Below are 20,047 nucleotides of genomic sequence, written 5' to 3' on the forward strand. Positions count from 1 at the left end.
CTCAGTGTGTAGACCCACTCCATCTAGTCTTCATCCTCCTCAGACTCTGAATCCCCGCCTTCCGGCAATGGTGCACACGGTTCTCCCCTATATTTGTTTCATGGCGTCCACACCTTATTCCATTTACGGGGGCAAGCCCGCAGTACATATACTGCCCTCTCTTTCACCATTAAGAGGTCCATGTTCCTGATCCACCCAACCACTGTAGGCAGTTCCGGGGCACCCCATTTTTGCGCTATGTCTCGTTTGGCCACCGTCACAGCCAACGTAACCCACAGCTGTCCATACCGGTCCAGGTCATTAGGGTCCCAAATGTTTAGCAAGCACTTACGGGGTTCAGGCAGGACTGACACTTCCATGGCCTGGGAGACAGTGCGCATAATTTGCCTCCATACGTCTTGGATTCGTGGGCAATCCCACAAGGTGTGGAGCACAGTACCCTCCTCCCCGCAGCCCCTGAGGCAGTATGGGTGCGGCGCCCGCTGTATTTTATGTAGGAGTGTTCTGGTGTAGTAAGTGCGGTGTAGAATCTTGAGTTGCACTAAGCGGAACCTGGCCGATATGCCTACCTCCCGTGGTGATGCAAGCGCCTCGTTCGATTCCGTCTCGTCCATCTCTCCCAGCTCCCCAACCCATTTCTCTTTAAGCCTCTGTGTGGGGTCCGGTAAGTTGTTAACTAGTTTTTTGTATGTGAGAGAGGTAGCCTTTTGTTCCATAAAGTCTGTCAGTAGCCTGTCCTCCAGTGGTGATGAGTCTGGGATTGTGGTGTCAGGTGGAATTGCCTTTAGTAGTGCGTGTCGGATCTGCACATACCTGAATGTCTCAGTGGGGCCTAAACCATATTGTTGTTGTAGTTGGGAAAATGCGAGCACTGTGTCCCCTTCCCAAAGGTCCCCCACCACTGAGATCCCTATGCTGTCCCATTGTGTGAATCCCTTACAGGACCTTAAGTTTCCCAGCGCTTTAGCGTCCCACAACGGCGTTAACCTGGTGATTCTCCCCTTCCACCTCAGACGTGATTGTGCTGTGTGCCATAGTGTTGCCGTGTGAAATGTCGGGCCTATTAGGTTCTTAACTTGCGAGTAATTGTATAGCACTGCGAGCATGCCGTCCGTTCCCAGCTGTGACCAGTCCGCCTTGTATGTGGGGTCTCCCCGTGGGGTGTGGATCCAGTGATTAATTATTTTAAGCTGGGACGCCCAATAATATAATTGGAGATTGGGTAATGCAATCCCCCCCTCATACCAGCCCTTCACCAATTTATCATGCGCTATTCGTGCTGGGCCATTGCTCCACAGCAAGCTAGATATCAGTGCAGCGACTTGTTTAAAGTATCGTGGGCCCACGATATAAGGGGAATTCTCAAGCACATAGAGAAACCTCGGGAGAGCCATCATTTTATATAGCGCCGCCCGCCCAAGGAGGGTCAGCGGCAGTGTAGCCCAGAATTTAACGTCCGCACGTAGGCGAGCCAGAGGTGGCAGCAAGTTCTTGGTATAATATTCCGTAGCACCAGTAGTAACGAAAATTCCCAGATATTTAAAAGAGGTGGATGTTATCTTTAGGGGACAGTCGTCATGTAACAATGGGGCCGGGCCCTTGAGCACATATATTATGGATTTGGACCAATCCAGGGTGTAACCCGACGCCTTTCCATGCTCATCGCACAGTGCCAATAGGGCAGGGACCCCTTCGGTGGGATTGACCATGTAAATTAGCATATCATCGGCATACAGGGAGACTTTATCTTCCCACCCTTCCCCCCAGGTGATGCCTCGGAACAGCGGCGTTTCTCTGAGCAGGATTGCCAAAGGTTCCAGCACCAATGCAAAGAGAAGGGGCGATAGCGGGCACCCTTGTCTAGTTCCTCGCCCCAGTGGGAATGGTGGTGAAATGTGACCATTCGCGACTACCTGCGCAACTGGCGATGTGTACAGTAACCGTACCCATGCAAGGTACTTAGGGCCGAAGCCCATTCGGGTCAGGACAGCGAACAAGTATTCCCATTCCACCAGGTCGAACGCCATCCTGGCGTCCAGGGATAGTATCACTGCTTGGTCCGCAAGAAGATGCGCCCGCGCCATCACCCCATGGAGCCTCCGCAGGTTCAGCGCCGTGCTCCGGTGAGGCATGAAACCCGACTGGTCGGGGTGTATCAAGGTTTGCAGGTGTTGAGTCAGGCGACTGGCTAGAAGTTTCGCTAATATCTTCGCTTCAATGTTGAGCAATGAAATGGGTCGGTATGAGGTGCAGTCAGTTGGTGGTTTGGCTGGTTTGAAAAATGGCCACGATCGTGGCCGTGCGCTGGTCGAGTGGGAGCAATGCCTTCTCTACACTTTCAGTGTACATATCCAGCAGGGGTCTGGCCAGCACCGAGGCCGTCGCTTTATACCACTCTACAGGTATGCCGTTAGGTCCTAGTGCCTTGCCTGATTGTAATGCCTGTATTGCCAATTGGATCTCGCTCTCTGTCAGGTCTGTGTCTAGTTCTTGCTGCGCTTCGTGTGACAGCACTGGGATATCAATGTGACCGAGCGAGGCCATTGCTTCCTGTTCCGTGACGGACCGTACCGGGGTGTATATCCCTTGAAAGTGGCGCGCTAGGGTGCGTACTATTTGTTCCGGGTGTGTCTGTATTTGGCCCTCATGATCGTATAATCTCTGTATCCCTCTGTTACTGCCGCCTCGTTTGTCCAACCATGCCAGCATCCTCCCAGCCTTATCTCCCACATCATATATTCGGTGTGCGGTGTTTGCTAAGTGTCCCTTAGTGATCGTTGTCAGGTGAGCCTGGTATTGCTGCTGTCGGAGGTGTAGCGTATGAGCGGTGTCTGGGGTGGGGTCCGACATGTGGGCAGTGTTCGCTGCGCCAAGCGCCAATTCTAAGTTTGTAAGTTCCGTTCTGGAGTCCCTTTTATGCCCTGTGATTGCCGCTATGGCTGCACCACGTAAGACCGTTTTGTATGCCTCCCAGAGCACCGAGGGTGAGGAAACCGTTCCCACATTTTTGATAAAGTAATGTGTTGTGGCCAGCTTGAGTTTCTTCCTGACTCCAGGGATCTGTAGATAATTGGGATATATCGGATATATTCTGGCGCGCTTTGATTCTTTGGTGGTAAGATGTAGTGACACTGGGGAGTGATCAGAAATGCCCCTGGGTAGAATTTCCAGCTTATCTATGGAGCCCAATCCTATCCCTAAAAGGAAGAAGAAATCAATACGCGAAAGGCTGTTGTGTGTGGAGTAGTAGTGCGTGTACTGATTTGCCGTGGGATTCAGCTGACGCCACGCATCCTGAGGCCCAGTGCGTTCAGGAAGCTAGGAAGAGCAGCTGCCCCTCTCGGGCAGTCTCGTGTGGGAAAGGTGTCTAGCAAGGGGTCTGTTATGGCATTAAAGTCCCCCCCAATGATTATGTCACCCTCCGGAAGATCTAGAAGAAACTGCCCAAGTGCCGGCAGTGCAGTAGAGTGCAGCGCCGGGGGGATGTAAACTGACACCACATTAAGGGTCCTTCCCTCCCACTGGCCAGAGATCGCCGCAAAACGTCCCTGATCATCCGTCCTGTGGCTTTGAGCCAGAAAGGGTGAGTTTTTCTTAATGAGTATCCCAGTGCCCCTGGAACCCGTAGTAAATTCAGCATGAACTGCCATGGTGTACCCGCGTCTATCTAAAGCCTTGCATGTATTCCCTGTCAGGTGTGTTTCTTGAAGCAAAACCAACTCAGGCCCATGGCGTTTGATGGTTTGCAGTACCAAACCCCTTTTAATTTTATCCCCCAGTCCCCTGACGTTCCACGTAAGTAATTCCAGTGGGGGTACCATTGTCAGCGCAGGGGCGCCCTCAGTGGGTGCAGCTTGCTCTTGTCGTGCCATCTGTATTTAATACCAGTGACGCCCATGTGCAGCAATGTGGTGTAACCTGCAGGGAATGATGTGTGTCTGCGCACCGGATGTGGATGGCCAACAATGCGACCGCGTTCCTTATGTAAGTAGTGATGACCAATAACGATAACCATAACATTATAACTTTCCCCCCCCCCCCCCCCACCCCCTCCCTGCTCCCCTGCTCCACGGACGATAACCCGCCCGCATCCCCAACTTCGCAGAGTGCTTAGTCCCATCCCTATCTATCTTACTTGCTCGTGGGGTTGGTGAGTCCCCCACAGGCATCGGCCAATGCCCGCCCTACTCAGCTCCATCAGCTACGAGGTCCCAAGGGCAGCAGGCGTGCCGGTCCCTATGCAGCACAGTCAATCAACCCCTAACAGGTTGGCCTGAGTCGAGAGGGTCTCTTTCTAGATCGGAGTCCAGCCCCGCGGCTCCCTCTTCAGTTGTAGGGCTATTGATTTGGTGCTCCGTCGTCCTCCCGTTGCGTTGGTTCTGGCGGTCCCTGTGCGGGCGTTGGGGTTGGCCTACCTGCCTCCATCCATCCAGCCATTCTTGTGCCACCTCAGGTGTGTCAAAAAACCACGTTTTTCCCTCGGCTACAATCCGCAATTTGGCGGGGAAAAGCATTGAGTAGGGTAGGCCCCTATCGCGTAGCGTCTTTTTCACTTCAGTGAAGGATTTCCGGCGCCTAGCCACCTCTGCCGTATAGTCCGGAAAGAAGGCCAAAGTCGAGTTCTGAATTTTTGCAGGCGGTGCGACCCTTGCCGCCTGCAAGATGGCGTCTCTATCTCTGAAGTTGAAGAGCCTAGCCAGGACAGGCCGCGGCGCGGCTCCCGGTTTGGCCGCACCCCCAGGGACCCTGTGTGCCCTTTCAACAGAGAAAAAGTTTGACAGGCCTTTCGGTTGTAGCTTGTTTTTGATAAGGTCTTCGACATACAGGTCCATGGCGCCTTTCCCCTCCGATTCCGGAAGGCCTAGGATGCGGACGTTGTTTCTTCGGGAGCGCCCCTCCTGATCATCCAGCTTATCCTGTAATTGCTTCGTGACTTTTTCCATTCCTTCCATCGCCACCTGCAGGTCGGAAGTGTCCTCAATGAGTGATTTTGTGACCACCTCTACTTGGGACACTCTTTCTGACATCTTCTTAAAGTCCGCTCTCAGCAAATTAACTTCGGAGGAGATAGTACCCACTGTTGCTTGTACCTCAGTGAGTGTTCTCATAATGTCTTCCAGGGTTACTTTTTTGTCCCTTCTGTGTCCGGAGGTGCACCAGAGGATTGGCGCCCGCCTCCCTGAGAGTGGCCCTGTTGACCATACGCAAATTTATCAAGTTTTGCTTGCGTCGTTGTACTTCTTAAGCCTTTGCCTGCCATGGCGTCGCGCTCGCTGTCTTACAAGCCGGTCTCCTTTATATGTCCAACGCGAACCGCCCGTGGGCCGCGCCGTTCCCCGGTCACCAGGCTACGTGTGGCCAGACGGGATTCCTACCGTCAGCAGTTTCCTGCACCGTTACCTACAGTGCCCCAGTATACCTCGGCCGTGGGGTTGTACTTGCTAGGATACCGGTCTCAGTGCCTTTGTCGTGTGGCCCACCACGTGTGTCCTCCGCTCCTCTGTGTTCTGTATAGCACGCTGATCGTCTGTGCCTTGTTGCGTCTCCGGTGTGATCCGGGCAGGTAGCACCCTGTAAATAGCGTCAGATTTCCGCTGCGTTTCTGAGCAGTGGCGCCGGGGCGAATTCCCCAAGAGGTCACAGCTCCTTGCAGTAGTTCGACCTCTATAACAAACGCCTCCCCAGAACAGTGCCTGTGTTCCACGGGACAAGGATCAGCGTGAGGGTGTGCGGCTGGGTCCCCAGCTCACTCGGTCTCACCTCGCAGTGGGAGCGGTACTTCCAATCTACCTCTCGCCCCAAAAATGGCGTCGCCGATGTTCAGGGACTTCCCCGCTTGCGAGGGTGTGGGTGGTATGCTCAGCCAGTCCGGGAAAATGCAGGCGATGTCGCTCCCTCAGGGGCTCATTCCGGTGACATGTAGCGTCGGAGCATTTCTTTTTTTTTTTTTTGTTTATGGATGTCTGCAGGTGCCGGCTGGTGTCACTGCGCCTCAGCCGAGCAGGGTGCACTTCCGCCCGGGTCCGCCAGGTACGCCAGACCGGTGCTGCCGGGCAGTTAGAGGCCCCAGCAGTCCGCCTCAGAACGGAGCACTTCCCGGCGTCAGATGTTCGCTGGGAGCGGATCAGTGAGTGCCGCTTGTGTTCCCCAGCTGATGTCGCTCCTTCGAGCGGGCGATATCACGGATATGAATACGGATATGTACGCAGGCCGTTATGCCTTGCGGAGCTCCCTCCTCAAGCTGCCGCCATGCTCGGCAGTTGGCCACGCCCCTCCTAAGTGATAATTTAAGGGCTTTGATGTCATTGGTAAACCATCTACTGGAATGTGGGGGTGACAGGTCCTAACTAGCTTTAGTGGGGCTATTAGGTCGCAGGAGGCAGAGAGGCAGCGATGAACCGAGGCCACCTGAGAGTCAGGGGGAGCGTCGGTCAAGTTGGGGAGTGAGGCCTCAAGGGAGAAGCAGAGTGCAGCCATGTCCACCCGGTTCCAGTTGCGGGCCTGAATATTCTTGAGGGGGGGGGGCGGGTTTATGGGTGGCCCCTAGGTTGAGGGGAAAAGAAATCAGGGAGTGGTCAGACCAGATACAGGGGGCAATAGTAGGAGAGGAAAGGGGCAGGTTTGCTGACCAGATCTGATCTAATGTGTGACCAAGAATATGAGTGGGAAGGTGGATGTGGGGGACAAGGTTAAGACAATGAAGGGATTCGGTGAAGTGTTTAGACGGGAGATCCTCCCGAGGATCATTGGGCCAGTAGTTAAAATCACCTAGGATCAACACAGAGGAGTTGTTAACCACCAAGGTGGCCAGCAAGTCCTGGACCGCAGGAATGAAATGAGACATGGTCTGGGGTGGACGGTAGAACAAGGCGCAAGTGAGAGAAACCGCGAGGTTAAGAGAGCGAACGACTAGATAGTCAACGGCGGGGATTACTGGATATGAAAGAATCTGAAACTGGAGATTGGATCTGACTATCAAGGCCACACCGCCTCCCACCTTCCCGTCCCGGCGGTCAGAGCAAAGGGCATAATAAGCATCAGGGAGGGCCGCCAGGATATCAGGCAGTGACTCCGACGAAAACCAAGTTTCACTAAGGAAAAGGAGGTCGGGTTTGGTGGAATCCAGGAGGTTGAACACCTCTAATTGGTGATTAACCGCTGAGCGGGTATTAAGAAGATAGGCCGTGGCCTGCAAGGAAGGAGATGATTCTAAGGCATCCTAGGAGGCAGTACAAGGCTGAGCTAATTGACCAGATCTGTGTGAAAAATACCTAGAAGGATAAAGCCACCATAAGCCACAAAATTCATACAGCCCATACGGCCTGAATAAAGGCCTAAGATTAAAAGTGAACATAGCTGTGGTCATAGAGCTGTACACTCTACTGTTGAGCATGAATAGTCCCTAGCTTGTTCCATCAGTACCTTTAGGGTACTCCTTAACTGCTTGTGCAGTCACAAATATTTGCAAGTTCATGCCACCACTGTGGAGGTGGGACCAGTCTGCTAAAGCTGGTCCCACTGATTTCAACACGGCTTACAGAGTTATGCGAGCTGAAATCTACAGATGGACCTGGACAAAAGTTCAATTTCCAGCTCGTACTGTGAAAGTCTTGAGGGCTAGTGGGTGCTCCCTCACTGTGATGTGAAGGATGGAATGATCAGAAGAAAAGCAGTTGAAGGCAGGAAGGAGAGGTGTCAGCACGACAAATTTATTTTAGGTCCAAAGGTTCATCCTGCTCGGTTTAACGAGTGATCAGAAAGAAGCTATGAGAATCATATGTTCTGGAGTTTATTGTTGAGATTCATATTGAAATCTCTGAGAATAAGAAGTGAGGTTATGGTAACCAGCTGCTCTAGTGGTGATATCAGCAAACTGTACTTGGAGAACAGTAGATACTTTGCAATGTTGGCCTTGAAGGGGAGATGCCTGAGGTGGAAGATACTTGAAAGAGTTTTGGAAGCGACTAGTGGGCTGGGACAGTTGTTGAGCAACATCCAACACCTTTGCAGCCATAGTGCAGTATGCAGGATAAAGTAGCACAGTCAGTGCTGAGGTAGGCAAATTTGGCAAGTCTTTGGGCTCAGTCTTGCTTTCGGTTATTGCTGTTAAGCTTAGTGGGTCAGTTAATGTAGTAATGAAGGGAGGTTTGTTGCAGATATTTTGGATTTTCTACAGGTAGAATATGAAATACAACTCACAAGTAATAGGGGAGGAATATATATTTGCCAGTTGGATAGTGGTTGATTGAACTGGTGGTTGATTTATGTTGCTTAACCTCTGTTACAGTTGCAATCCTGGGTTACATCACATTCTGATTTACACACCGGAGTCCAGAATTACCTACTATTTTTTCAAAAGAGAAACAGCTATAAAAATGTATTTCCTCTTAACACCAGTAGTTACTGCAGGTACATATATGACTAAAGGGGGGATTAATACTGAAGTCTTAAATAAAGTCTGTAACACCAAAGTAGATTTTAGATTGAGACCCTTCAGCTAACGTACTTTAAGAACTCAACAAATTTGAGGTTTTTAAATTGCACCATCGTTCACTGTACCCTTCTGTCTACCCAGCCCATCAGTAACAGACCAAAACAGCTGCAAATTCAAAAGTCAGATGCATATGTGTGAAAGAATGCAAATGATGCAGCATTCAAATTCAAAAATGTCTCTATACCCTTAAGTCTCATTCTTGCAACTAACACATGAGTTGAGACACAATAGTCATGTTGATTCAACCGTAAACAGCTATCTGGATACTGTTCATGATTCAGAGATGTTTGACAGTACAATGCTGTGCTCACAGTACTTTAAGAGTTACAAAGTTTAGACAACAGTCGTGCAACATGCCTAAAGTAGTTGTTCTAGAAGAAAACCAATAGTCTGCAGGGGGTGTGTACAGATTTGTATACATAATGTATGATGCATCCCTTTACAATTCAGAGAGTAAGGGGAAGAAGAAAACTCTATCCACCGTATCCCTTTAGTTAACCAAAGTATAACAAGAACATTAGCTGCTGTGCCAAAACATATTAGCCAAACAAGCTACAACATCTTAATATGCTTTAAGACATCACAAGCTACTTGTATATCAATAGGATACATTTAAAAAAAGAACTTGATGCAACTATCGCAATTGCTTTCAGCAGGTAACAGTGCCAGTCTACAATGCTTCTAGTATGGATGAAACATTCTCCTAACGTGAAGAAAGATATAAAACTCTGCGGTGAGCAAAACCCTCAGACAAACCGAATAGATATAAAATTATATGAATCAGAATGTAGAAGAATTAGCAGATTGGTTTACAATGCTGTCAGACAGTTCGCTGGAACATTTCCCTGGTCGTACACCACCAAATTAAAAGGTATGCATCAAGGAAAACTACAAAAAATATATAACTCAACTCTCACAACAATAATGAACATTTTATAAAATTCTGGAATTTGGTGCAGAGGGTGTACACAAGATACCAATACATGTCAACTTACACTAGCACTTTTTTATAACTTACAGTTGCATGCGATATGGTAAGGATTCCATTTTTGACTGTGCATTTTCTTCTTTGCCATACTTTTCTTAGCCTAATAACAAAACACAAAAATATAATAAAACGTTTACAATAAGGGTAACATCTTAAACAGGTCCTCTAATCAAATACAGTAACTTCTCCCCGCTCCTTTATGGAATGATTCTCCCAGAATGAGACACTTAAGTGCAACTGAATAAAGCTGGCCTTTCGCTCATAGGGAACTGGACCACTTATCCCCCTCCCCCATTGAGCACAGTCAGGTTGGCAGTCATGTGGATCACTTTGGGGAAATAAGATTTTGTAAATATTATATTTTTTTCTTCAAAGACCTTCTCTGCATGTATAATCACACATAATACAATTGATTTCAATCATTGTGTGTATGGAACGTGATACTTACTCAGAAGGCAGTGGAGCAAAGTACATACAAAGCAGCTCTCAAGTTCAAGTTCAAAAGACCTTTATTCAAATTTCATAAAATTCATAAAAGTACCAGATAAGAACAAATCATTTACATACACATCAATACAGAAATTCATAATTAAAATATAATACAGTTCTAATGAGGCAAACATCAGGGTTTTCCATCGTTTTACGCACTCTTGTTATCAGTCTCAGAAAAGTGCTGGTGCGAAAGATTAATTCATCTGAATCCAGGGAAACCAACATTAAATAAGACTCCTCAAGAGAAAGGGGTCTGTGTTTCTTAAAATATGGAGTTAAAAACCATTTGATATATCTTAAATAAAATTTGCAGAAGAATAGAAAGTGCAGATCATCCTGTGTACTGACACCATCACACGGGCATGGATTGTATTCTGTGCTGTGTCGATAACCCAAGGGAAATGACAACAAAAATTTCACTGAACCCGCTCTTAGGAGAAACAATAGTGATCTCTCCCAACTGGTCACAGGTAGGGTAAGATACAGCGGAAGCGGTTGTCTACACAGTTCATTTCCCAAATATTTTACAACAGTTGATTTAGATGATTCTCTTTCCATCCGTTCCGATTTGTAAAGTGAGTACAGTGCATATTTAACCTCAGTTTTATCCTTAGGCTCAATCCTGGTAGGGTTGGAGAATAAATTACCCCTGTCCACGGCGCTCAGTGTCTTGAAGACTCCTGAGAGCCATGGAATCGCCATCCCATGGTCACAATTTAAGCAATCCTTTATAATATTTTTTAGGTCGAGCGTAGCGAAGGACCTTTTGTTGGCGTGTTCCGGGGAATGTGAGACAGCGATCGCCCACGCGCCTCGCTGTCTCAGATTCCTCCTCGTGGGCGCGCACGGCACCGTGCCCATATTCCCGTGCGCACACAGCCAGCCCCCACACCACACAGACTGAAACACACGCGCGCACACCCATCGCCTGTCTCCACTGCAAGCCTGCTGGTTACTTTCACTTTCCATCCCCCCACCAGTTATCGGGCTCTTTTTACACACGCACGCATGCATACATACACACACACACACATGCGCACACACACGCGCACACACAGACACACATACACAGGCACACACGCGCACAAACACACACACAGACACACTCGCACACACGCGCACACATTCCCCTCTCACACCCCATTCACCGGGTTCTTTTCGTGTGTCCCTCTCTCCCTCGGCAGGCAGCAGGTGATTGTCAGCAGCAGGCGGGGCTCTCCTCGAGCACGGGAGCCCCGCTAGCTGACACGCAAATCTTCCGGCTGATGGGCACAGGAGTGCTTCAGCACAGGAGCGCGGGGTAGGCTCCCGCCTGCTTCCTGTCTTTTTGCGGCCCGCCCCCGTCCCAACACAGGTTGCCTGGCTTCCTGTTCATGCCGGGCTGCGGCGGTGAGTTTTTATTATATCATGTGACTAATTTTAGTTTTTTTATATAGTTTTTATATAGCGCTGACTTTACCCGAGGGCGTCAGAGCGCTTCACAATAGGAACAGTAAAGATACATGAGGAGAAAATTACAAGTGCGCAAATTACAAAAGCAAATGTATAACAGCTGTGAACCCGTGCCTGAAACGGTATGAAAACAGCAGTAGGCCTGAATTATTTATTGGCAAAGCCAACATACCTTTGAGGATGGATTATTATTGCACTGTGTTAAAACCAATGACCGACTCACTTGCCATTCATTTAATCTACAGTGCATCGCATCCCATAAGCCCACTGCCTCGAAATCAGACTGCCATATGGGAATCATATTTTCCTTGCTGCATCATTATTTTCCATTCATGTTCAGAAGCAAGAGGTCAGGCACCTTGGATCAGAATAGAAACAATAGACTAAGCACAATACTATTCCAAGACAGCCAGACATGCTATGTATATTTTTGTACCTATTTTTATTGTACGCACTTGCCTGCCAAAATTATATGCTACATTGATCTTTTTCTGCTTTTATTATTTTAATTTATCCTGCATATTTTTCTTGAGAATATGAGGGTGTTTTTGTGGGTTCGTAAGTGGATGAATGCAAGAATGAGTCAGTTGATGGATGGATCAGTGCAAGCTTGAGTGGCAGAGCGCACGTGTGATTGGGTATGGAGACCTAAAATTCACCAGTGACCGAAGTGGCACTTGCAACTATGAGCCAGACGTTTTCACATTGCAGATGCTTCGTAGCGTTGTAGATGCTGTCACAGAAAGTTTCTGTCCCATCCTTATAACCAAGCTGCAGGCAGTTTGTGGGTAATCAAGCAGTTCCCTTAGGTGCATGGTTATGCGTGCTTCTGATCTTTTACTATTTTCACGCAGACTGGTCCAGCAATGTTCTTTGTCACAAGTGTCAGCGGAAAGGCAAAGTGTGGGTGGAAGGCGGGCGTGAGAGTCCTCTCCCATAAGCAATCCAAAGCAAAATTACAAGCCCAAGGGAAACTGCCCGCTTTAACACCTTTTCATATACACATGTCCACGCGCACGCTCTTTCTCTCTTCCCCCCTCTCTCGCGCACACACACAGGCACTTACGCACACATGCATTCTCTCTTTCTTTGGTGTGTAGTGCCGAAGTACCATATATTCCTGCTAGGCACGGTAAGCCATTCATGGGTGCTTTTATTATGATACAAGGACCCCTTGCTCCCTGCCAGGCCTCTAGCACTTGTGGCATGGTGGGGGTAGTTACAGTAAGACCTTCACTGGTGCTTTTAGCTTCACTGTGGTATGATACAAGGACCCCTTTGCTCCCTTTCAGGCCTCAAGCACTGGTGGTCTAGTGGTGGCAGTGCGCAGTGCCGAAGCACTTTTGCCTTCTGCTATGCACGGTAAAGCATTCATTGGTGCTCACTCCTTTCAATAGGGCCATGGCTTGACAGCAGGCAGGCCTTTGCTCCCTATCAAGTCTCCAGCAGTGGTGGTGCATCATTCATTCCAGCTGCTCAGGGCTGGTGCCTGTTAATGATTCTCCTGCAGCTGCGGAGTCAGCAGTGGGTGCGTTTGTGAAAGGCTAGGGTGGTGTGTGTGTGTTCCCTCACACCTTTTCCTGCTCTACTCCATGCTCCCGCTTGTCCCTCGTGTGTATATTATAGAGGTCCAAAAAACACAGCATTTGAAATACCTAAAACACAAAAATATTGCATGAGAACCGGTGCCGCGGGGCGCCTTTCCTCTCATTGATAGGATATACCCGCTCTCCCTACAACTCTCTCTTTTTCACGCACACAAGCTCTCTCCCTCTCACACACGCATGCACTCACACATGCATACTCTCTCTCCCTCTCCCCCTCACACACACATGCACGCACTATCTTTCTCACACACACACAGGCACGCTCTCTCGCACACACATACAGACACGCATACTCACACATGCAGGCTCTGCTCCCTTTCTCTCCCCCCTCACACACACATGCACGCTATCTCTCTCTCTCTCTCTCTCTCTCTCACACACACACATAAGCACGCACACATGCACATTCTCTTTCTCACACACACACAACCAAACACACACGCACAACCACACACACGCACAACCACACACACAAACCACACACACAAACCATACACACACACAAAACCACACACACACACAACCACAACCACACACACCCAACCACACATCCACAGACACCGACAACTGCACCCATAACCGCACATACACACAACCACACACACACAACCACACACGCACACCACCACACACGCACACCCACACAAACATCCACACACACACACACACACCCACACACACACACACCCACACACCCACCCACATACACACCCACACACACAACCCCACCCCACACACAACCACACACACACACAACCCCACACACACAACCACACACCAGGATAGCAAAACATAGCATAGCAAAACAAAACATAGTATAGCATAACAAAACACAACAAAACATAGCATAACAAAACAAAACCTAGCATAACATAGCATAGCATAACAAAACACAACAAAACATAGCATAACAAAACAAAGCATAACATAACAAAACATAGCATAGCAAAACATAGCATAACATAGCATAGCTTAACAAACCACAGCATAGCAAAACAAAACATAGCATAGAAAAACAAAACATATCATAGCATAGCAAAACATAGCATAGCATACCAAACACAACAAAACATAACATAACAAAACATAGCATAACTAAACATAACAAAAAGTAGCATAGCAGAATACAACACACAACACACACACACAACCACACACACAACCATCTATCTATCTGTCACTCTATCTATCGCCCTCACTCTCTCTATCGCCCTCACTCTCTCTATCGCCCTCACTCTCTCTATCGCCCTCACTCTCTCTATCGCCCTCACTCTATCTATCGGCCTCACTCTATCTATCTATCGCCCTCACTCTATCTATCGATCGCCCTCAATCTATCTATCGATCGCCCTCAATCTATCTATCAATCGCCCTCAATCTATCTATCTATCGCCCTCTATCTATCTATCTATCTATCTATCTATCTATCTATCTATCTATCTATCTATCTATCTATCTATCTATCTCATAGCCCTCCCTCTATCTATTTATCACCCTCACTCTATTGCAACACCACAGCATCACTCAGGGGCACCACAACATCACTCAGCGCCACCACAGCATCAATCTGTGCAACCATTCAACAACTGGTTCAAATATGTTCTCTCAATGTTTCAAGCTTTATTACAAATGTCACAAAAAGATGTTAATATTTCACTTCTGTTCTTGGATTTTCGTCACGATAAAATACACTGAACATAATCTTCACAAAAGTTATTTACAAAAGTTTAAGCTATTGACATTATAAATTACAATAACTGTTATTTAAGTATTCATTATTAAAACAAATTAAAAGCTATTGTTATTTGTAATAGCAATACATCTAAGTCACGTAAATACAACACATATTGCATTACAAATGCTATAGGTGTGACATGTGCGAAAGTTATAGCTATTGGCATTGTACATGACAAAGCTATTAATTTCGCTATTTTCAAACCCAACACATACATACAAAAATTGTCATTTACAATACCAATAGCGCAAACTTTCCTAATGCGAGACCTATTGCGTTGCAAATGCTTGTTGTAAGGGTGGCTGAATTGTTCCTCCAAACCCTAATCCCGAATAATGCTGGTCTGGCTTTGATAAAATCGCAAACAAAGGGAAGATTTAGTTCATTGTGGCAGATGAAGTCAGAGGATGAGATTGGGGCGCCCAGTATTTTCCTGCAAAAACGACTTTCTTCCCGCTGAATGCATGGGCTACTTCCCAACCCCCAAACCTCTGCTCCGTATGAGGCTACTGGTAGGCACTGTAATTAAAAAAAATTTAAATGGCTCTTGTGGCACCTATTTTCTTCGGGCGAGGCAAGCTCAGAATTGAATTGGTGGCTTTCGAGAACTTACTCGTGGCGTGGGCCAAATGCCCACTCCACGAGCCGTTCGCAGCGAAAACCAGTCCAAGGTAAGGAAATGTAGGAACAGATTCGAGTTCATCTGTCCCTACATGTATTGTATTGAGCTTCCGTTTCCCGGGCCCACACGACATAATAAAAGATTTTTTTAAATTTACACGCAGATCTAATCCCTCCATATATTGAACAAAGCTTTGAACTAATAAGCGGAGGGCATTTGGTGTGTAGGCCATTAGCACCGCATCGTCTGCGTATAAAAGCACTGGTAGAGGTTTCCCTAGGATTATCAGGACATCAGTAGTAACTTGTTTAAGACTTCTGGCTAGGCCGTTGATATAGATAATAAACAACAGGGGTGCTAAAACGCACCCCTGTCTCACCCCCCTGCCAATATCAATAGCCCCAGAAACTTCTCCACCCATCCCAATCCTGACCTGTGCTTTAAGATCAGTATGGAGATAGGCCAGGAAGCTTACGAGAGCCTCGTCTAGCCCATAATTCAATAAGATGGTCCAAAGTTTAGATCTATTAACAAGATCGAATGCAGATGAAAGATCCATAAAAGCAAGGTAAATGGGAGATGATTTAGCAATGCTATACTTGTCAATTATCAATTTTAAATTCAAGCAATGCTGCACTGTCCCTACCCCGCTCCTAAATCCCATCTGACATGGATCCAGTAAGTCTGTATCTTCGGTCCATTCAAGCACCCTGTTGTAAATTACTCGCCCCAAGATTTTTAAGGTGTTATCCAGGAGAGAGATCGGACGGTAGTTAACTGGGTCCGACCTGTCTCCACTTTTAAAGATCGGGACAATGATGCTAGTTGTCCATGTAGTGGGCATGGGCGCTGTTGGCAAGCTATTAAAGATGTTAAGAAGAATAGGTGCCCATAAGTCTGGACTATGCTTGATAATATCAATGATTCAGAAAAGGGGGTGGTGATGAACAGAGTGTCTGAATTAAGCAAACCACTCTTACCCAGTCCAAAGATCAGGGCTTGATCCATCACCGTTATTTATCTCACTGCACCATCCCAGCTCAGAACCTGGCTATATGCAAATCAGTCTGTCCCTGGCCCAGTGCATCATGGGAACAGGGCAGACTAAACTACCAAGCCAATTCTTCACCAGAAAGGAGACAAGCTACCGGGGACCGGTTTCTGGCATTTCAGCCGTCTTCGGCCCGGCTTGCTTGAATCCTGATGGTGCAGTGAGAAAGGGACTCATGTCTGAGTATACCCTGCCACACCTATAGTGGCCAAAAACGATTCAGAAAAGGGGGTGGTGATGAACAGAGTGTCTGAATTAAGCAAACCACTCTTACCCAGTCCAAAGATCAGGGCTTGATCCATCACCGTTATTTATCTCACTGCACCATCCCAGCTCAGAACCTGGCTATATGCAAATCAGTCTGTCCCTGGCCCAGTGATGGTTCAAGCCCTGATCTTTGGACTGGGTAAGAGTGGTCTGCTTAATTCAGACACTCTGTTCATCACCACCCCCTTTTCTGAATCATTTTTGGCCACCATAAGCGTGGAAGGGTATACTCAGATGTGAGTCCCTAGCTCATTGCACCATCAGGATTCAAGCAAGCCGGGCCGAAGACGGCTGAAATGCCAGAAACCGGTTAAAAAAATCCAGTAGCTTGTTTCCTTCCCAGTATAAGAATTGGCTTGGTAGTTTGGTCTGCCCTGTTCCCATGATGCACTGGGCCAGGGTCAGACTAATTTGCATATGGCCAAGTTCTGAGCTGGGATGGTGCAGTGAGCTGAAAAACGGTGATGGATCAAGCCCTGATCTTTGGACTGGGTAAGAGTGGTCTGCTTAATTCAGACACTCTGTTCATCACCACACCCCCTTTTCTAAATCATGATAATATCAATGGGCACACCGTCAGGGCCTGGTGCCTTGTTTCCAAGGCTCTCTTTTATAGCTAATTGTACTTCGTGGGCTTCAAAATGTAAGCCGCGCAACTGTCCTGGGCTGGGGGACATCAACTCCTCAGGTGGTGCGGCATAGATTTTAGAGAAGAGAGCCTCCCATACAGTACTAGTTATGTTACAGCTAATTGATGTTAATTTTTTGCCCATTTCCCTTGTTTTCCTGACCGCAGACCAGAAGGGCCCGCTGTTACCTAGATTTGCACTGGCAACCAATGATTCCCACTGTTCCGAGAGTAGTGTGGCTTTTCTTTCAGCTATTTTGAGTTTATACTGCTTCCTGGCTATCTGGATGGTCTTTTTACACCTAGGTTTTGTGGTAAGGGCCCTTCTTAATTCTCTATTTGCAAATGAGCAAGCAGAGTCAAACCACCTTGGTTCTTTCCCTTCGTTGGGTAATGGTACTGACAAGAGGGTTTTTATGGTGCCAAAGTCGGTGATTATCCTATGGTAGTCACCGTCCATGGATGAGCAGGACATAATCAGATGCGTGTATTTAATTTGTACACTGTTCAGGATTGCCCCGCTATCAACCCCCCTCCATTTTAATCGCAAGCCATCGGTCGAGGGTGTAATATCCCTAGCACCATTTAGGTTTGCATAAACCGGACTAGGTGCAAAATCCAAGGTTACTATAAGAGGATTATGGTCGCTAAACGATGTCTCCAACACTGTCGACTTTACTACACAGTCTATTAAGTTGGGCGACATAAAGATATAGTCAATAGTGGAACTGCTGTCCCTGCCTCTAAATGTAGGAGCCTGAGGAGCACTGAGAGTGTGGCCTATTGCCATAGCATCACCGAGGGTGAACTCAGTCAGAATATTAATTAGTTCAGTGTCTCTTCGTTCCACTTGATCTAAGTGGGCCCTATCCTTAGTCCCATAGTTCTTTGGTAACTTTGCATTGAAGTCACCCCCGATTAAAATCCCTAGCCCAGCATGATTCTGGGTACTGAATTCTAAGTTGTGTAGGGTCTTTGTAAGTGCCTCAAAGTTCTTATTTGGTATGCAATAAAAATCGTTATTATAAAAATTAATTAAATAAATCCGGGTCTTTAGCTTGTTTTCAAGGATCTGTATGTTCGGATTCCCGCGAGACAAATCTTTAATTGTACCGCCAGCCAAAATCCTGATCCCAATAAACAAACCACCCACTGCTCGGCCCAGACTAGGTTTAGGCGCTGTTACACTAAAACAATGGTAACCCTCTATATGTAGGTTGCCAACAGCCCAAGTCTCTTGACACATAACAATATCTATACAATCAATTATCTTAACCCAATGCGGATCTGAGAGCCTTTGTTCAAGCCCAGCCACGTTCCAGCTAAGAATTGACAAGCCTCGGTGGCTGGAGTGTCTAATGGGCTTATTACCAAGACTACTCACTGTGTTGACATTGGGTTCAGGAGGTATGTGGGTTTTAAATTCATATGTGGCTAGAGATGTAGTGATATGGTCATATGTTGGTGTGTCCTGAGGGGCAATGGCTGATATTACTAGTTGGTATCCCTTATTAGTGTTATCAGCTACTGGACAGCCGATATTGCCATCCGTGTCTTCAATTGATCTATTCTGAATTAGTCTATCTTCTGCTGCTAATGTTAGGTATCCCTTGTTGTCACTACTTGTGTCTATGCTTCCAATGTTACCATCAGTCGTTTTGGCCAGTCAGTCCTGCTCATCAAAGTTCGAAACAGCAGTTCTCAAAAGTACATACACAGCAGCTCTCACTGGACAAAACAAATACTAACTTAAATAGAGGGATGCCCATCAATTTTTTTTGGGTCAATGAAGAATAGCCAAGGAACAAGTAGAGAAAATTGTTGTTTTCGTGGCTTTGCTTTTTATTCAGTTAGATTTCTCCAAAATAGATGATTTCCTGTCAATATGGTAAGAATACAGGTTATTCACCTATAAAATGTTTTTTTCAGCAGAACTGTTAACGTTCCACATACAGTACACGTCTTACAATGTTATTTCTATCTTTGAAAAGAGTAATTTCCTTTAAAGACGTTATTAAGAAAGTGAGAATATAGACCATGGGAATGTCTGTAATAAGACTCTTATGATGCAGACCGCGGCTTCACAACAACTAAAGTGTTAGATTGACATTTAACTGTACCATTGTACATGTGTGGGTGTTTTGTATTGTTATTTCAACCTTTCGTTTAACGGGTTAATGGGAAAGCTACAATCCAGCAACCGCTTTGCATATTGAGGCTAATCAGGATTCACAAACGGATATTATTAGTGTTTCAATAATATTTTATTACATTTTAAACTTATGCCATAATCACACAACTTCTTTGCGCCCAATTAAATTCCTTCCCAGCTTCCATCAGGTGGCCAGCCCTTCAAAAGATCTGTGACTAAACGTGACTAAACGAAGTGTCCCTCGGTGGCTAGGACATGTAATGTTATTATAAACTTTTGACATGAAGCGCAGAACTGGTACCCGTATCTTCTGGAATTTATGATTGGTCTCTTCAGGTTCATATTTAATATTGACCAGTTTCAAAAGCCATAAATTGTACTTCACAATGCTAGGATTACCCCCCTAGTCGCTAACAATGAGAAGAATATAATTTTCCCTTTACCCTGTGCAGCATGAACATACACCTTCAGAGCGGTCCCCTATTATGGTCACCAGCGGACACCTCACCAGGTCCACTCCAGCTACAGCCGGAATCCTTTTGAAAACCTGATGCTAAAT

The 20,047-nt window shown here is 46.9% G+C and overlaps 1 protein-coding gene across 3 annotated transcripts in view; it reads right to left on the reverse strand.

Moving 5' to 3' along the window:
* ASAP1 (ArfGAP with SH3 domain, ankyrin repeat and PH domain 1) overlaps positions 1 to 20,047 on the reverse strand; it is a 1,926,573-nt gene that overhangs the window by 938,735 nt on the left and 967,791 nt on the right. For all 3 annotated transcript variants that reach the window (XM_086966222.1, XM_086966220.1, XM_086966221.1), the window contains one exon: positions 9,513 to 9,582. In XM_086966222.1, coding sequence (XP_086822348.1) covers positions 9,513 to 9,582 — 70 coding nt within the window. The remainder of the gene's footprint in view (positions 1 to 9,512; positions 9,583 to 20,047) is intronic.

Source organism: Lissotriton vulgaris, chromosome 4_1 (assembly GCF_964263255.1).
Source record: "Lissotriton vulgaris chromosome 4_1, aLisVul1.2, whole genome shotgun sequence".
In the NCBI taxonomy this organism is placed as follows: domain Eukaryota; kingdom Metazoa; phylum Chordata; class Amphibia; order Caudata; family Salamandridae; genus Lissotriton; species Lissotriton vulgaris.